The 15,321-nt window shown below is 45.5% G+C and overlaps 1 protein-coding gene across 1 annotated transcript in view; it reads left to right on the plus strand.

Moving 5' to 3' along the window:
- The window catches only part of ITGA9 (integrin subunit alpha 9), a 287,368-nt gene that overhangs the window by 180,533 nt on the left and 91,514 nt on the right, over positions 1–15,321 (plus strand). The window contains exon 18 of the mRNA XM_031962459.1: positions 5,800–5,950. Within this exon, the coding sequence (XP_031818319.1) occupies positions 5,800–5,950 (151 nt within the window). The remainder of the gene's footprint in view (positions 1–5,799; positions 5,951–15,321) is intronic.

The following is a 15,321-nucleotide window of genomic DNA, read 5'->3' on the forward strand; positions in this document are numbered from 1 at the left end:
TCCTGGATTGGGAGTTGGGAGACCTGAGAGTGGGTGACTCTTGAAAGCTTTGTACCCTTAGGAAGTCACTTTAACTCATGGCCTGAATTTCCAAGGCAGCACCGTAGTGGAATCCTGGGCCTGGAGTCAGGAAAACTTGAGTTCAGATGTAACTCCAGGCACTTCCTAAGGGATGCTGGGTGAGACTCAACTTTCCTAGTTGTAAAATAGGGGTCCCGATAGCACCTAGCTTCCAGAACCAAAGGAGATAACATTGGTAAAGTTCTTAGCACAGTTCCTGACGTAGAGCAGGTGCCAAAGAAAGGCTTCTTTTCTTCCGTCCTTAATTTCATCTCCTCTTCTTTCCTCTCCCTTTTTCTTCTCTCCTTCAATGAAAAAACTTTAATAGTAAATATCAGCAGTGATGTTTACCTGGGTCTCTTCATTTGCCTCTAAGTTGACTTCATCACATAGAGCACCATAGCTCTCTAGGCAAACCTTGGAGATGTTCTGGGCTTGGTTCCAGCCCACCCCAACAAAGCAAATATCGCAATAAAGAATTGTGCAAATTTTCTGATTTTCCCATGTGTATAAAAGTGTTTGTGTTTTTTGGCTGGGCAGTTGGAGTTAAGTGACTTGCCCAGGGTCACACATCTAGGAAGTGTTAAGTGTCTGAGGTCAGATTTGAACTCAGGTCCTTCTGACCTCAAGGCTGGTGCTCTAACCGCTGCACCAGCTAGCTGCCCCGGCAATTTCTTAAAATAAGGCAACAGTAGAAAGTTGCCACATCGATTGACTCTTCTTTTCACGTGAATAATGAAGGCCATCATAGAATTGCTAAATGGTCTCATTTCAATATTGTTGTGTCTCGAGTTCTGGGGAGGCCCAATGAGAGGGAGAAAAGGGGGTGGGAACTGCAGGTTGGTGGAGGAGTGATAGCACACTATTTATCAGTTAAATTTGCTGTCTTTTATGGACAGAATTTGAGGTTTCCCCAAACAGTTATGGCACCAACATCAAAGATCACCGATCACAAATCACCGTAATAGATATAATAACCACAGAAAAGTCTGAAATGTATGAGGACTGCGAAAATGTGACATAGAGACACAGTGTGAGCAAATGATGTTGGGAAAATGACTCTGACGGACTTGTTCTGTTCAAGATCGCTACAGACCTTTAACTTGTAAAAATGACGATATCTGCAAAGTGCAATATAGCGAGGAGACGATAAAATGAGGGCAGCCCGTATCTGAGTGCTTTCTGCTAAGACCCCTTCAGTTCTTTGTTCATTCCTTCTGATTTACTTTTCCTCATCTGACCATAGTTAATGGGGTCTACATTCTCCTTGTTCTGTTTTTATTTGCTTTGTGTCATCAAAGTCTCTCCAGATTTCTTTATATTTCTCATGCCTGCCATTCTTAATTTCATCCAGTGCTCTGTGACATTGCTGTAGCGCCATTTAGTTAATCATCGCTTTATTTTGGGATCTTTAGGCCGCTTTCAGGGTTTAAGTAAATTATACAGAGCACTGCTATGAAAATTTTTAAACAGAAAGTTCTATTTTTTTTTTTGAGATACCACTTCAGGGGATATTCCTGAAAATGGAATTACTGGGTCAAAGGGTAAGATTATTTTTGTAACTTTTACTGTATACTGCCAGATTGCTCTCCAAAAAAGGTCGGCAAATCTGTCATCCTATCATTAGGGAATGAGCGTTCCTATTTTTCCACGGCCCTGCCAGCATTGACTTTTTTTATTTTTGCTGATAATGATTTTTGACAATTTGATGGGTATGAGGTTTTTAGAAATTTGTTTCTCAGTGGAGGAAGGATAGTGTGTGGAACAAGCCCCAGCATTGGAGACAGAAGCTCAGAGTTCTGATTCTGGCTCTGTGTCTTATGACTTGGGTGACCTCCCAAAATCACTTATTTTCTTTGGGCGTCAGTTTCCTTCCTTGTAAAATGAGATGGTGCAGTGGATAGAGAGTTCTGGGGCTGGAGTAGTCTCAAAATCTAGCCTTATTGTGGGTAAGTCACTTAATTCTGCCTCAGTAAAATAAGGGGAATATTAATACAAATCTCACGGGGTTGTTCTGAGGCTCTTATGAGATAATATTTGTAAAATGCTGAGTACAGGGCCTGGATAGTCTATAAATGTTATGATGAGGAGGATGATGGTGAGGATGAGGATAACAGTGATGATGACATTTATTTGGACACTGGACTAGATTATTTCTGAGGTCGCTTCCATTCTAGGATCCTCCAACTCTGTGAATGGGATCTTAGTGTTTCTCATCTTCACAATGAGAGAGTTGGAATTAATAACCCTCCATGGTTCTTCTCAGCTTTCTCACTCTATGAAATTTTGAGTTTTTAAAAATAGAACCATAAATATCAGATACTTAATTGGGAAAGTGTTTCATATGAATGATCTTGTTTGATTTGGATGAAGAGAATTGTCCCCATTACACAGGTGAAAAAACTGACAAGATGACTTTTCCCAGTGTCACATATTTGGAAGCTAGCATTTGTTTCTGGAGTCAGTAGTAATACTTTGAACACGTATTTATTAAACATATGCTGTGTTCCAGACACCATTCTAGGGCTAGGAGTTGACAAAAAGGAAATAGGTCCTGCCCTCAAGAGGCTTATATTATCCTGGCAAAAATTAATAAAGATAAGTACAAAAATAAGGAAATATGCCATATATGCAGAGTAAATGTACACATGTGCAAAGTTAATGTAAACAAACCACATATACAAAGTAAACATACAACATATACAAAGTAAATGTACCACATATACAAAGTAAACATACAACATATACAAAGTAAACAAACCACATATACAAAGTAAACATAAAACATATACAAAGTAAATATACAACATATACAAAGTAAACATACAACATATACAAAGTAAACAAACCACATATACAAAGTAAACATGTCATATATGCGGAGTAAATATACTATACATACAAAACAAACCTGCCACATTTACAAAGTAAACACACTACATATATAAAGGAAATACACATACAAGAAAAATATATCATATATTCAAAGTAAATAGACATTTTGGAAATGAAGAATTCCTTCACTAGCAATGCTGAGCTCAGGGTGAGCCTTATGTAGGAGGCGGCAGTTGACTTTTGCCTTGAAGGGAGCTAGAAATCCTCCAGGGAGAGAAGGGGTTATTTGGGGCAAGAGGTACAGCCGTGAGCAAAGGCCCTGTGCCACCGAGGATGATACCATTCTGGGATAGGTTGACGAGCACTAATTCATATAATTTCTGCTCATGTTCAAGTTGAAAGAGTTTTCTCAAACCATCTTGAGTGGGATGCCTTCAGAAATAGCCTTGAGTCCAGTTAAAATTATTATTATTATTATTTTATTATAATACCTTTTCATTGACAGAGCCCATGCCAGGATAATTTTTTACAACATTATCCCTTGCACTCATTTCTGTTCCGATTTTTCCCCTCCCTCCCTCCACCTCCTCCCCTAGATGGCAAGCAGTCCTATACATGTTAAATATGTTGCAGTATATCGTAGATACAATCTATGTGTGCAAAACCGAACAGTTCTCTTGTTGCACAGGAAGAATTGGATTCAGAAAGTAAAAATAACCTGGGAAGAAAAACAAAAATGCAAAGAGTTTACATTCATTTCCCAGTGTTCTTTCTTTGGGTGTAGCTGCTTCTGTCCATCATTGATCAACTGAAACTGAATTAGGTCTCTTTGTGGAAGAAATCCACTTCCACCAGAATACATCCTCATACAGTATCGTTGTTGAAGTATATAATGATCTCCTGGTCCTGCTCATTTCACTCAGCATCAGTTCATGTAAGTCTCACCAAGCCTCTCTGACATCATCTTGCTGGTCATTTCTTATAGAACAATAATATTCCATAATATTCATATACCACAATTTACCCAATCATTTTTCAATTGAAGGGCATCCATTCATTTTCCAGTTTCTAGCCACTACAGAAAGGACTGCCACCAACATTTTGGCACATACAGGTCCCTTTCCCTTCTTTAGTATCTCTTTGGGTCCAGTTAAAATTAAATTAACCTACATAGTAAATAACTTCAGCAATCACTTGGGGGTCAGGGGTCTGTTTTCTTGGCACCCTTACAGGGATTTGGAATTCTCTACTAAATTAAATTTTCAGATCAGTTCAGACCATCAATGCTTTTGCTTCCAAAGTAGGAAAGATGGGATTTTCAGGGGATGGATGTTATGCTCTGTCTAAAAGAATGGCAAAAAATGGAGACAAACAATTTCCTCATCTCCTTTCAGAATTTCTGTTTTGGCATCTGATACCTAATTGAAGTGTCATATACTTTTTACTGTTTAGACAGGCTGAGCTGAGAATGCATTAACCTTGTTTTTTTTAAAATCTTATATTTCCTCTCTCACAAATACAGCAATATACAGAAAAAAAATAAGACAGCATGAAATGAACAAATAAGAATTTATGGAGCACTTGTTTTAAGTTTTGAGCCCCATGCTAAGCACTGATGATACAAACACAAAAGTGAAACAGTTCTTACCCTCAGGGAACTTACATTCTAATGCAAGTCCCAGGGATGATACTAGAATCATGGATGCCTCCTTTTCTGGGAGCAATAGGATTAATTTGTTTAGGGTGCTCAGAGTAAGAGGTGAATAAAGGGGGCAGGGCTGGTGCTAGCAGTGGCTGGCAGGAAGATGTTTGGGGTTAGGATGTGATGCCAGTCTGATGTACCAGAAGAGAAGCCTAGAGGACACTTGAGAGCTTTATCAGCTGGTTCTCATGCTCTCACTAATAAGGATGGCACAGCCTCATGGTGGGAGTTCCAAACTTGCAAATCTTAATTTGAGCATAGGCATGGTATCTGGAAGTCAGTTTCCAAGGGCATGGCTGGGTGGCAAAAAGGTGAAACTAAGGAATCAGTGGCTGAGGATATATCCAGAAGCACAGCCTTGAAATCTGGAGGATCCAGGTGCAAATCCTGATTCTGACCCTTATGTGCCAATAGATACACATGACCGAGGCCCTTCTCAGGGCTGAGTCACCGTTCTAAGACTGGAACTTACCGTCCAGTCAGAAGTCAGCTCCAGTGAAGGAACTTCTTGTGTCTTGGAGTCTCCTCCATGGATAAAACCACAGACCTGTAGCCTTCCTTCTCCACTCTTATAAAACAGTAACCCCGTAGTTATATAGCACTCGATGCTTTCCACATTAATCAATCGGCATCCATGGCCAATAAACACTAAACACCGGTTGTGTTCCAGGCACTGTGCTAAGTGCTAGGGATACACAAAGAAGCAAAACCCAGCCCCTTCTCCAAGGAGTTCACGTCCTTGGTGTGATGACTTATGAGTATTGGTGACCACCTAACATGGGGAGTTCAGAATTTTGATTTCGGTCAAAGGATTATCTCGTCCTCGTTCCATTATTAACTATCATTATGCTAATCCTTTGGATCCCGAAGAAGAGAAGCCTAGAGGACACTTGAGAGCTCTTATCAGGCTGTTCTGCTGTCACTTGGAAGGGGTTTTGGTGGGAGTAGGAAGCTGTAGAGCGTCAAGCCACGGGGCAGGAACAGAGGGAGAAGGCCCAGTACTACTGCAGGATACGGTAAACAGAGGCGGCTTTTGGGGATATGGATTTCTTTATATATTATATATGTATTCTTTATGTAAAATTGAATTTGCTTAATGAGAATTGACATAAAGCGAACACTGCGTGCACGTCCAATACCCACCACTTCTCCTGCCAGGACCTTGCCGGTCCAAACTAATGTCTTTCTGCTTATAATTCCAGGGTCGACGCAGACATGCCGTACCTGGCCCTGGGAGCCGTAAAGAATCTTTCCCTTAACATTTCCATCTCCAACCTGGGAGACGATGCCTATGATACCAACGTCTCCTTCAATGTCTCTCGAGAGCTGTTTTTCATCAACATGTGGCAGAAGGTAAGTCTGCGTGGTCCCCAGGCGTGGTCCCTAGGCGTGGCCCCCAGGCGAGGTCCCGCTCCCTTCCAGGCGATCGCCGTCACAGAGTGAGAGACCTCGATCTCTGTCCCCGTGTGTGTTTGGGGCGTAGCAGGGGAATGGTTTTTTCTCTAATGGAAGGTGATTCAGAGAGAGCCAAAAATGATCTTACATTCAGTGCTGGGAATTGCCTTACTTTGTCACAGTTGCCCTTGGATTTAAAGGGGGAAGGGTTGCTTGAAAAATTAGACCAGCCATACCAAACAATGGCGCTTTTAAACTCACACAAGGAAAGGCTTTATGGTTAAATGCCCCAGGATGGGAATCCGGAGCAGGAGAGAGGGGCGACAGAGGAGGGATACGTGGGTCCCGTTTGCCTTCCAAACTCTGGGGACAACTGCCAACATCTCCAAAGCAGGACAAGGAAGGGCAAGGAAGGGAAAAGGAACTTTCTGTAGTGATTGGGCTCTGCACTTGAAGTGAGAAAGACCCGAGTTCAAATGCTGTTTTTGATACATACTACCAAGGGACTCTCGGCAAGTCATTTGAGTTTTCTGCCTCAGTTTCGTTATAAGTAAAAAGAAGAGGTTGGACTCTGGTTTTCAAAGTCCATCCTCTGAAATGGAGGATTAGATAGATAAAATGGCTTGCTCCAAGTGATGCAGATTGGGAGCGAGAGGTCTTCCAACGCAGCAACCTTTCCTCTTCATCATTTCTGCGATCCCCTCGACTCGGTTGTCCTGGAGCCCCACAGAACACAGAGGTTGGGGATGAGTTTGACGCTGCCCTGTTCCTTCCCTTCTTCCATCCTATCAAGGGGTCCTTGCCTTTCCCTTTCCTAGTTGTCTAAGAATTGTATTTTATCCCTTTTTAAAACTAAGGCTTATGGTACAACTTTTAAAAAGTACCTTTAAAGGGAGAAAATGTTATTTTGACAGATACCCTGTGTGTATGTAAGAAGGAGGGGGCAGGGTAAAAAAAGATTTTAATGGGAGTTAATAGGAAAATAACCATGAAAGAAGCAGGTGACATCCCCTCCAAGGGGGCCCTGCTGCTTTTCATTTTCTGTCAGCCTTCAAAGGGCCAGACTTGACCCTGGTAGCCTGAGGAAAGATCCAGGCTGCTTCTAGATCTGGACCAGGCCTTGTTTACAGGCTCCCCTCGGCCTCTCTGGGCACCTCTTGGGTCAAGGACTTCTTGGGAATCTGAGCAGCCCAGGACTGTTTCTCACAGTCTTGATGGACGTGCTGACTTCCCCTCTCCTCCCCCCTTTCCTGGTCAAGTCACCAGAACCCCTGAGATTTTCCAAATGTAAACAGTCTGTTTCCAGAAATCTCGCCCTTTGGGAAGGTGCTTGGCCTTCTGGTTTTAACAATGCTCCCCAAAGGGGGAAGCATCCTTAAGTTAGAGATCTAGGAAATCGGGAGGGAACTTTTATTTCAGCAATAACTGAAATATTAGGGTGACATTTGGTTTTAGTCGATCACTGTGAAGATCGCTTTCCTGTTCCTTAACTCTGCCGAGGTGAGGCCCCGGATGGGGAGAGAGAGACTGAGAAAGCAACATGGCCACTTCCTGCTGGCTGCTTTGGTTTTTGACATGAGAGTCTGAGGCTTGGAATTCAGAGTGAAGCAGGGATCCCCCAAGTGTGACAAAGCGCCCTCTCCCCTAATGAGTGTTTGTAAACTGAGGCAAAAATTACACTTAGAAGGAGAACTAGAGGTGAAAATTTTTGTTTTATGGTTTTAAGTTGTTTAGGGTTACACATGGCTAGGTTGGCCCAGGTCATGCTAATAGGAGCCATTTTGATTGTGCAGATTAAATGTGTGAAATTTATGGTTCCCTGAGAAGGCTGTGGGGACCCCCGATGGGTAGGGAAGACCTATAGCTAGCCTAGCCAGGCTGGCACAGTAATACCTGAGGGGACAGTGTGAAGAGATATGTAGGTCAGACATGGCAGTCCATGTCCGTAATCCTTGCTATTGGGGAAATGGAGGCAAGGGAATCATCTGAGATCCAGAGTCCGGAGCTACAGAGTCTTAAGCCAATCATGTGTCCATTCCAAGTCTGGCAACGACATGGTGAACCCTTGAGAGCCACGGGTCACTGGGCTGCTGATAGAGGGGAGAACTTTCCCAGGATAGATAGAGAGGGAGTCCACACTCCCTCGCCAATCAGCAGTGGGAATAGTCTGGAAAATGGTTGCTGTAATTCTAGCCTGTGTGACATGGGGAGACCCAGCCTCAAAACCACAACAAAACATACCATAACTGTCTTAGTCTTTTGCTAGTTCATTTGACTTTCTCTTGATGAATTTAAATGCTCTGTCATTTGGTCCATCTATACTTAATAATTATTTTATCTATGATGCTTTTGAGCATGATTGCTTATCCCTCTCGATGCTGTGAATTTTTATTTTTGCCCGTCAAATAACATGATTGAAACCCCTGTTTTTTGATAGCCTTACATATTCATTTTGCACGGCCTTATTTTTTCGATGTATTTTTTAAATGCGGCAAATTGTTTTTTCTATTCTTCCATTCTTGTTTTACTGGGGAATTGAATTCCTTTATATTTAAAGTTAGAATTATAGGGTTAAAATTGCGTTTTCTATCACTTACTGTGTTTATATAGATTTTTTCTCTCCATTTTTTAAGTCTCACAATTTGTCCCTACAATTAATTGGATATATACTAACTTGATCCCAGTCCTGGCTCCCAGACTTTCTCCTCTCGCTCTTGTTCTTGCCCTCTCTCAAGTTGTTTGAGTTTCTTAAGCTGGCTCTCTGTCCGTTCATCCATCCATCTGTCCATCCCTCCCTTCACTCTCCCTTTTGACCTTCCCTAGACTAGTATAAAGTATAAATAAAGTATAAATCACTGGTACCATGATGTGCCATGAGGAATCAAGAGTGAAGCAATAGGATCCTAATACTCAGCATGACCTGAGATTGAGGAAGGATGCTAGGGTCCACAAAAGCTTTATTAAAGTAAAGAAAGTGACCCGAGAAGGGACAGAAATGGACAATGACAGAGCCCTGGCCTAGGAGAGAGAAGACACGTGTCCTAGTCCTAACTTTACTTCTCCTTAGCTTTGGGACTCTGAGCCACAGCAAGCAATTAATAAATGCTTGTTGACTGACTGATCCTCAGTTAATTATTTTATAAAATGAGATAACAGATTAGGTAGCCCAGTGGATAGAGCACCAGCCCTGAAGTTGAGTTCAAATGCTGTGTGACTCTGGGCAAGTCACTTAACCCCAATTGCCTTCTCTCCCCTCACAATGAGATATCAATGTAAGTGTAGAGTTGTGAGAAAAATGCTTGTAAATTGAAGCTCTATTGCCCTTAGCTGGGCGCTAAGCTCAACGCCCATCCCTCCTGTCTGTATCTAAGCTGTTTGCATGTCGTCTCCCTCATTAATTAGACTGTGAGTTAGATGAGTGCAGGGACTGATTTTGTCATTCTTTGCATAGAGTAGGCACTTAATAATTGCTCGTTTTTGACTTGCTTGTTCAAATAAGAATGTAGCTCAATTCTCTCCTCTTACTCCTGCTCTACCTGACCTCTTCCCTTAAGTTCTGTTGTACCTGCTACTCTGATTCAGTGTCCATCTGATTCTATGCACTTGACCACGCTGCCTCCTGTGGGAGGCTCAGCAGAGGGCTGAGAGTGGACTCGTTGACCTGTCAGACATTTGGATTCTCTTACTGCTCTTTGTTCTGGCTTTGGGTTATGGCACCGCAGAACTTCTGCAGCAGAGGAAGTTGTTAGGACAGAAACGCGTACCTGGACCCTCTGAGGAGTGCTGGGAGCTCCTTGTTAAATGCAGCCCAAGGCCGCCTTTTATAGGTTGTTAAGTACAGAATTGGCTTTTGGGCTTTCAGAGGCTTATGCTTTATGGCGGAGGAATGGAGGGGCAGGAACTCATTTCTCTTGTAAAGTGAATCTGTGAGTTTATCTGAATTGGCTTCAGAAAGGTCAGTTTCATTCTCTTAAGAGCTTTATTCTTCTCACTTTTATGAGAGAGACTATTCAAGATGCTGCCAGGAGATAAACTGAGTCCAAGCTCTAATCCTAGCAGAAGGGGAGCCCCATAAACACGCATGCTCGTGTGTGTATATCTGACTTGGGGTCTTTGGGTGGCTGGGTTCCTCCAAGGGTTCCCCACACGCTCAGCATCCACTGCTTGAGCATAACGGGCTGTCACTGCTGGATTTTGGAGAGAACAAAGGAAGGAAGCAGCAATTATAAAGCGTTTCCTGTGCGCCAAGAAATGTGCTAAGTGCTCGAAATCCTAGGGGTCTTTGCCTTTTCAAAGGGCTCTCCAATGGAAGAAGTGTCTCTTCTGGATGAGTGGTTATTTCCAGTGATAGCCCCTTCCTTGCCGCTCCTTCCACAATATAATCCAGCTCCCCATTCTGGTCATTTTCTCTGATTATCTGAAATCCTCACGTCCGCTTCCTCTTGGGTCTCCTGGATTCCTCAAATCTCAGATAAAAAAAACCCTCCTTCTGTGGGAAGCCTTTCCTAATTCCCCTTAATACCTGAGCTTTCCTGAGATTAGCCCCAGTTGACTGTTTGTATCAAGTTTGACGTCAGCACGGTATGTGGTGCGCAGTAGGCGCTTATTCATGTTTACCGACTGACTGGAAAGGTACTGGCTTGATGAATGAGGTCATGGAAGTATAGATGGACATACCCTCTCCAGCAGTAATGGTGATTATGGTTCAACAATTCACTCTGGTGACTTGACATGGGGGATAATTGTATAGCGGCAAGGTGGCTGTGAGAAGGCTGAGTAATGGAGTGGGGAATGGTTAGAGTCAAGCCCCTTGTGCCAGGGGACTGACATAATAGGGACTGAGATAACAAGGACTGAGATAACAGGGACTGAGATAAGGACCAGGAAGGACCCAAAGGCAGGAGTTTCTGGAGGCAAAAGGGTTAAGTCCTTTGGGGCAAAGGACCTGGTCAGGGAGGTAGAGAATCCAAAGATGGGGCCTTCCCCCTAAAGGAGGCAGCCCTGATGTTGTAGATAAGTTTTAGAGACTTGTCTGAGGCTCAGGGAGAGGAGACATTCACGGTCCCACAGGTGACAAAGCTTGGAGGCTGCATCTGAATGAGGGTCATAGTGGCTCAGGGCAATCTGGCTTAGCTTCTGTCTCTGCAGAATTTTCCCACCTCCATCCCAGCAGCCTTCTCTGGCTGCTGTGCCCCCCCCCCCCCCCCCCCGGAGCCTCCATTGGGGACAGTAGCTGCACCCCCAGTCCTTACTTCTGAGCTGGCTCAGCCTGGGGCTTTTGGATTTTTTCCCTCCCTCTCCTTCCTTTTCTAGCTCTTTTATTTTGTCTTTCCTCATTAGAATGTAAGCTCTTTGAGGGCAGGGGCCTGTCTTGTTTGTTGAGTTTGTAGCCCCGGCCCTTAGCCTTGTGCCTGGCGTAGATTAAGGATTTAATACATGCGTAATTGAATCCAAGCTCCCGATCTAGCTTTCTTCTCCCTCTCCCTTTTCTCCCTCCCTCCCTTTTCCCCTCTTCTTCTCTCCTCTTTCCACACTTACACATGAGCACACAACATAATGACCATCCATCCACATGTATATGTGTGTACGTGGTTTGTGAACCTCAAACACTCTATAACTGTACTATTGTTGTTTATAGTCAAGAGAGAATAGAGTAGTGATGGATTGTTTTGGGGGAACATTGGAGGCGGCCTACCCAGTATTCTCTGCAGTCTTTTCCTTTTGTTCTCTTACTTAATGTCCCCCAAACTTTTGGTGTCTTTACTTGAGGCTTCCTGAATGGACACAGTAAGGGTTAGAATCCCCTTTGTCTTACCCCCTGCCCCATCCCAACCTGGCCGGTCTCTCTCTTCCTGCCTCCTGAACATTCTGGGCTTAGCTCATGCCCATCTTGCTCCCGTTGACCTTGAAATCTTTCCTTGAAAGCAAGATCCAAATGGACTCATCCAACCCAGTGGGAACCACACTGGTGGCAAAGCTTCGGGGATCAGTGAAATGAATGAGTGAGAAAGACCCTGACTCCTTCTCGTGGCTGCCTCCGATGGAGGAATGGACCTTGACCATTTCCCCTGGCTGCTTCCAAGGATGGAGGCAGGGACCCTGGCCATTTCCCGTGGCTGCCTCCACTGGAGGAAGGGACCTTGACCATTTCCCGTGGCTGCCTCTGCTGGGGGGAAGGAGGCAGATGTTTGTCTTAAATCATTCCTTGGCGCGATGCTTTCCCGGAGCGGCTTTTTCTTCAGATCCGTAAATGGCTTTGTGTTACATCTGATAATCATAAGAGTGGCTGACATTTATGGCTGATAAAATAATATATTTTATAGCTTATAATAATAATAGCTGACAGAACATTTTGAAGTTTGCAGAATGCTCTGTGTGGATTATCTCGTTTGGAACTCGGCACAATCCAGTAAAACAGACGTGATCACTGTCCCCGTTTTACAGATGTGGGAACTGAGGTTAAGAGAAATTATGTGACCTGCCCAGAGCCACATTACTAGGAAAGGTCAGAGATAGTGCTTTAACCCACGGCTTCCTGGCTCTCTGTTCACTGTACCCAACTGTCTAAAATAAAGACCAGGGTTTTTGTTGTTGTTGTTGTTGGGTATTAATAATAGCAGACATTTGTATTTTTATAGATATCTTTTATTTTTGTCACCTGTCTTTTTAAATGGATCTTTTCTCTGGGGAGAATATTTCAGCAAAAGTAAACAAGGAAAAAATCCAGCATGATACGCAATGTTCCATAATAATGATAAATAATAGCAGCTAACATTTATTTCTATGGTGACTACTGTGTGCCAGCCCAGGGCCAATTATTGTACAAACATCACCTCGTTTGACCCTCCTTGCGGGTCTGGGAGGTGGGCGTTAGCATTATCCCCACTTCAGGGATGGGGAAACCGAGGCAGACGGAGTTTAAGTGACCTGTAGCAGCTGAGGCTGGATTTGGGTCTCTGGGACCAGGTGGGGCAGAGAGCCGGCATAAAGGCAGTGGATTCAGGGGCAGCCCTGGGGCAGCAGGGCCGGCTCATGGCGTGGCTGGAGCGAAGGGTTAAAGGTTGGCAGGTGGCCAAGGACTGAGTTATCATGGCTTTTAGTGCCCAAGGAGAGTCTGTCCTTTTGTCTCTGACCTTTGGCAGGCCCCTTAATGTTGGCCTCAGTTTCTTCATCTGTAAAATGAGGTTTTGGGACTAAATGGCCTCGGAGTCAGGAGAAAGTCTCTCTTTTTGTAAAAGTCTGTGATTTTGGAGCAGACACGTTTGCATCCTGATGCTCTAATATGCTGCGAGTGACTGCCTCCAGGTGGCGACCTGCCCGAACTGCAGGCATAGTCACTCTGGGTACTTGCCTGTCTAGGCTGCCCAGGGGTGTCCTGGGCCGGAGGAGAGCCTCCTCACCTTTGTTTGTGGGCGGAGCCTGTGCTTTTATTTATTTTTTGCTGAGGCACTTGGGGTTAAGTGACTTGCCCAGGGTCACACAGCCAGGAAGTGTTAAGTGTCTGAGATCAAATTTGAACTCAGGTCCTCCTGACTTCAGGGCTGGTGCTCTACCCACTGCACCACCAGATTCCCGGGAGAGCTGCTCCCCGCTCCCCAAGGCTCCACGGGGCTGCCAGGCTTCCAGCAGAGAACATTCGCCCCGGCTTTGGGTCCCTGCCCCATCTCTGCCTCCCTTTGAGCAGTTTGCAGCCCTGGATTCCCGGGAGAGCTGTTCCTCGCTCCCCAAGGCGCCAGGACTTCATGGGAACGCTGGCCAGCAGCCAGGAGACGCTCTGGGCCCAACTCACCGTCCCAGATTGCACTTGGTTAGGTCCTAGTAATGCTCATGGGTGGGGCCCCAGCACGGCTTTCTTCCCTTCTGCCTTATTCTTGGAATCGACCTCTAGCTTCCACTCCCCAGAATGTCTTCCTATGAAAGGGAGGTTTCCTTCCCATGAAAGGCAAGGCTCCTGTGCACAGAGGAAAGGACCATAGAGCCTGAAGGGGCCTCGGAAGCCATGGGGCTCCATCTCTCCATCTTACTCCCGGGGAAACCAAGGCTCCGGGGCTCAGTGTCCCGTCCAAGCCCATCACTCCTTCTGAGACCCTCTGGGCCTATTGGATGCTTCTTCCCGGGGCTTGGCACACAGTAGGTGCTTACTTAGCCCTTTCTGACGATACAAGAAGTCGTTGGCTCGGGCTTATGCTGACTACAGGCCGTCTGTGCAGGGCGGGAGCTTTTGCCTGGCCGTCGGCTCCAGGTCCCCCCAAACTCTCTTCCCGGCTCGTCTCTGTGCAGAGGCTGTGTCTCTGGGAGGAATTCCGGAAAGTTGGCGGGAGGCTGCGATCCGGGCCTTTCTCTTCTGGAACTAATTTGTCCCCAGGTGAACTCGAAATAAAGATGGAACCTGAAAGCCTTGAGTGTTCTCAGAAGGGGGGGGGCAGGGAAGGAGTGGGAGGTGAAGCAGCCCAGCCGCCCCCCCCCCAGAGGCAGGCTCCTGCAGTGCCCACTGCCTGGGAGATGGTTGGCAGAAGAGTGACAGAGTGATTCACGGCTCCTTCAGAGGCAGGACTTTGATCCTCCCTGCTGTGGGCCACAAATGGCCGGGGTTTGTAAACCTCTGGAAGCTGCTCCAATATTATTAGGGAAAAAATCCAAGCCTTTCATTAGAGGGATAAATATCCCGGGCTGGCATCTCGGAGCTGGCAGCGGTCTCGGGGGTCCTCCTGGCCAAGCCGGGCCTGGACGGGGCTCCCACTTATTCCACCCCTGGCAAGCTCATCCTCTCTCTGTCCAAAGGTGGCCGGGGCTGCAGTGGGAGGGGGCAATGGCACCCAGGGCCCTCACTCCTCGGGACAGATTTAACTGTCGGGGCTCTCTCTTAGCATTGAGCCCAAAGTTCTGCTTTGCCGGTGTTCCCCCCACTCCCAGTTCTGCCCCCCAGGGCCAAGCGAAGCAAGCCTGACCCCTCCCAGCCCCGGGCCTGCCCATCTCCTTCACCAATCACGCCAGCCACAATCAGCACCGAACAGCACCAGCGCCCCTGGCCCGCTCTTGTGTCTCGTTTTCTCTCATCCATTTGGGCGTCTTCCTCTGGACGTGTCCCAGCTTCCTGATGCTTAAGGGTGGGATGTAGGCCTCTCCCTCCCTCCTTCTTTCCTTCCTTTCTTTCCATCCATCTCTCTCTTTCTCCTCCCCATTCATTCAGCCAGTCATCCATCCATATCTCTGTCTCTCTCTCTTTATCTGTCTGTCTGTCTGGTTATTCTGTTCATCCATCTTTCTCTCTGTCTCTGTATATATAATATAATATAACATAATATATTATAAATAGTATAAATATTCTC

This window comes from Sarcophilus harrisii, chromosome 1, assembly GCF_902635505.1.
Source record: "Sarcophilus harrisii chromosome 1, mSarHar1.11, whole genome shotgun sequence".
Lineage (NCBI taxonomy): Eukaryota > Metazoa > Chordata > Mammalia > Dasyuromorphia > Dasyuridae > Sarcophilus > Sarcophilus harrisii.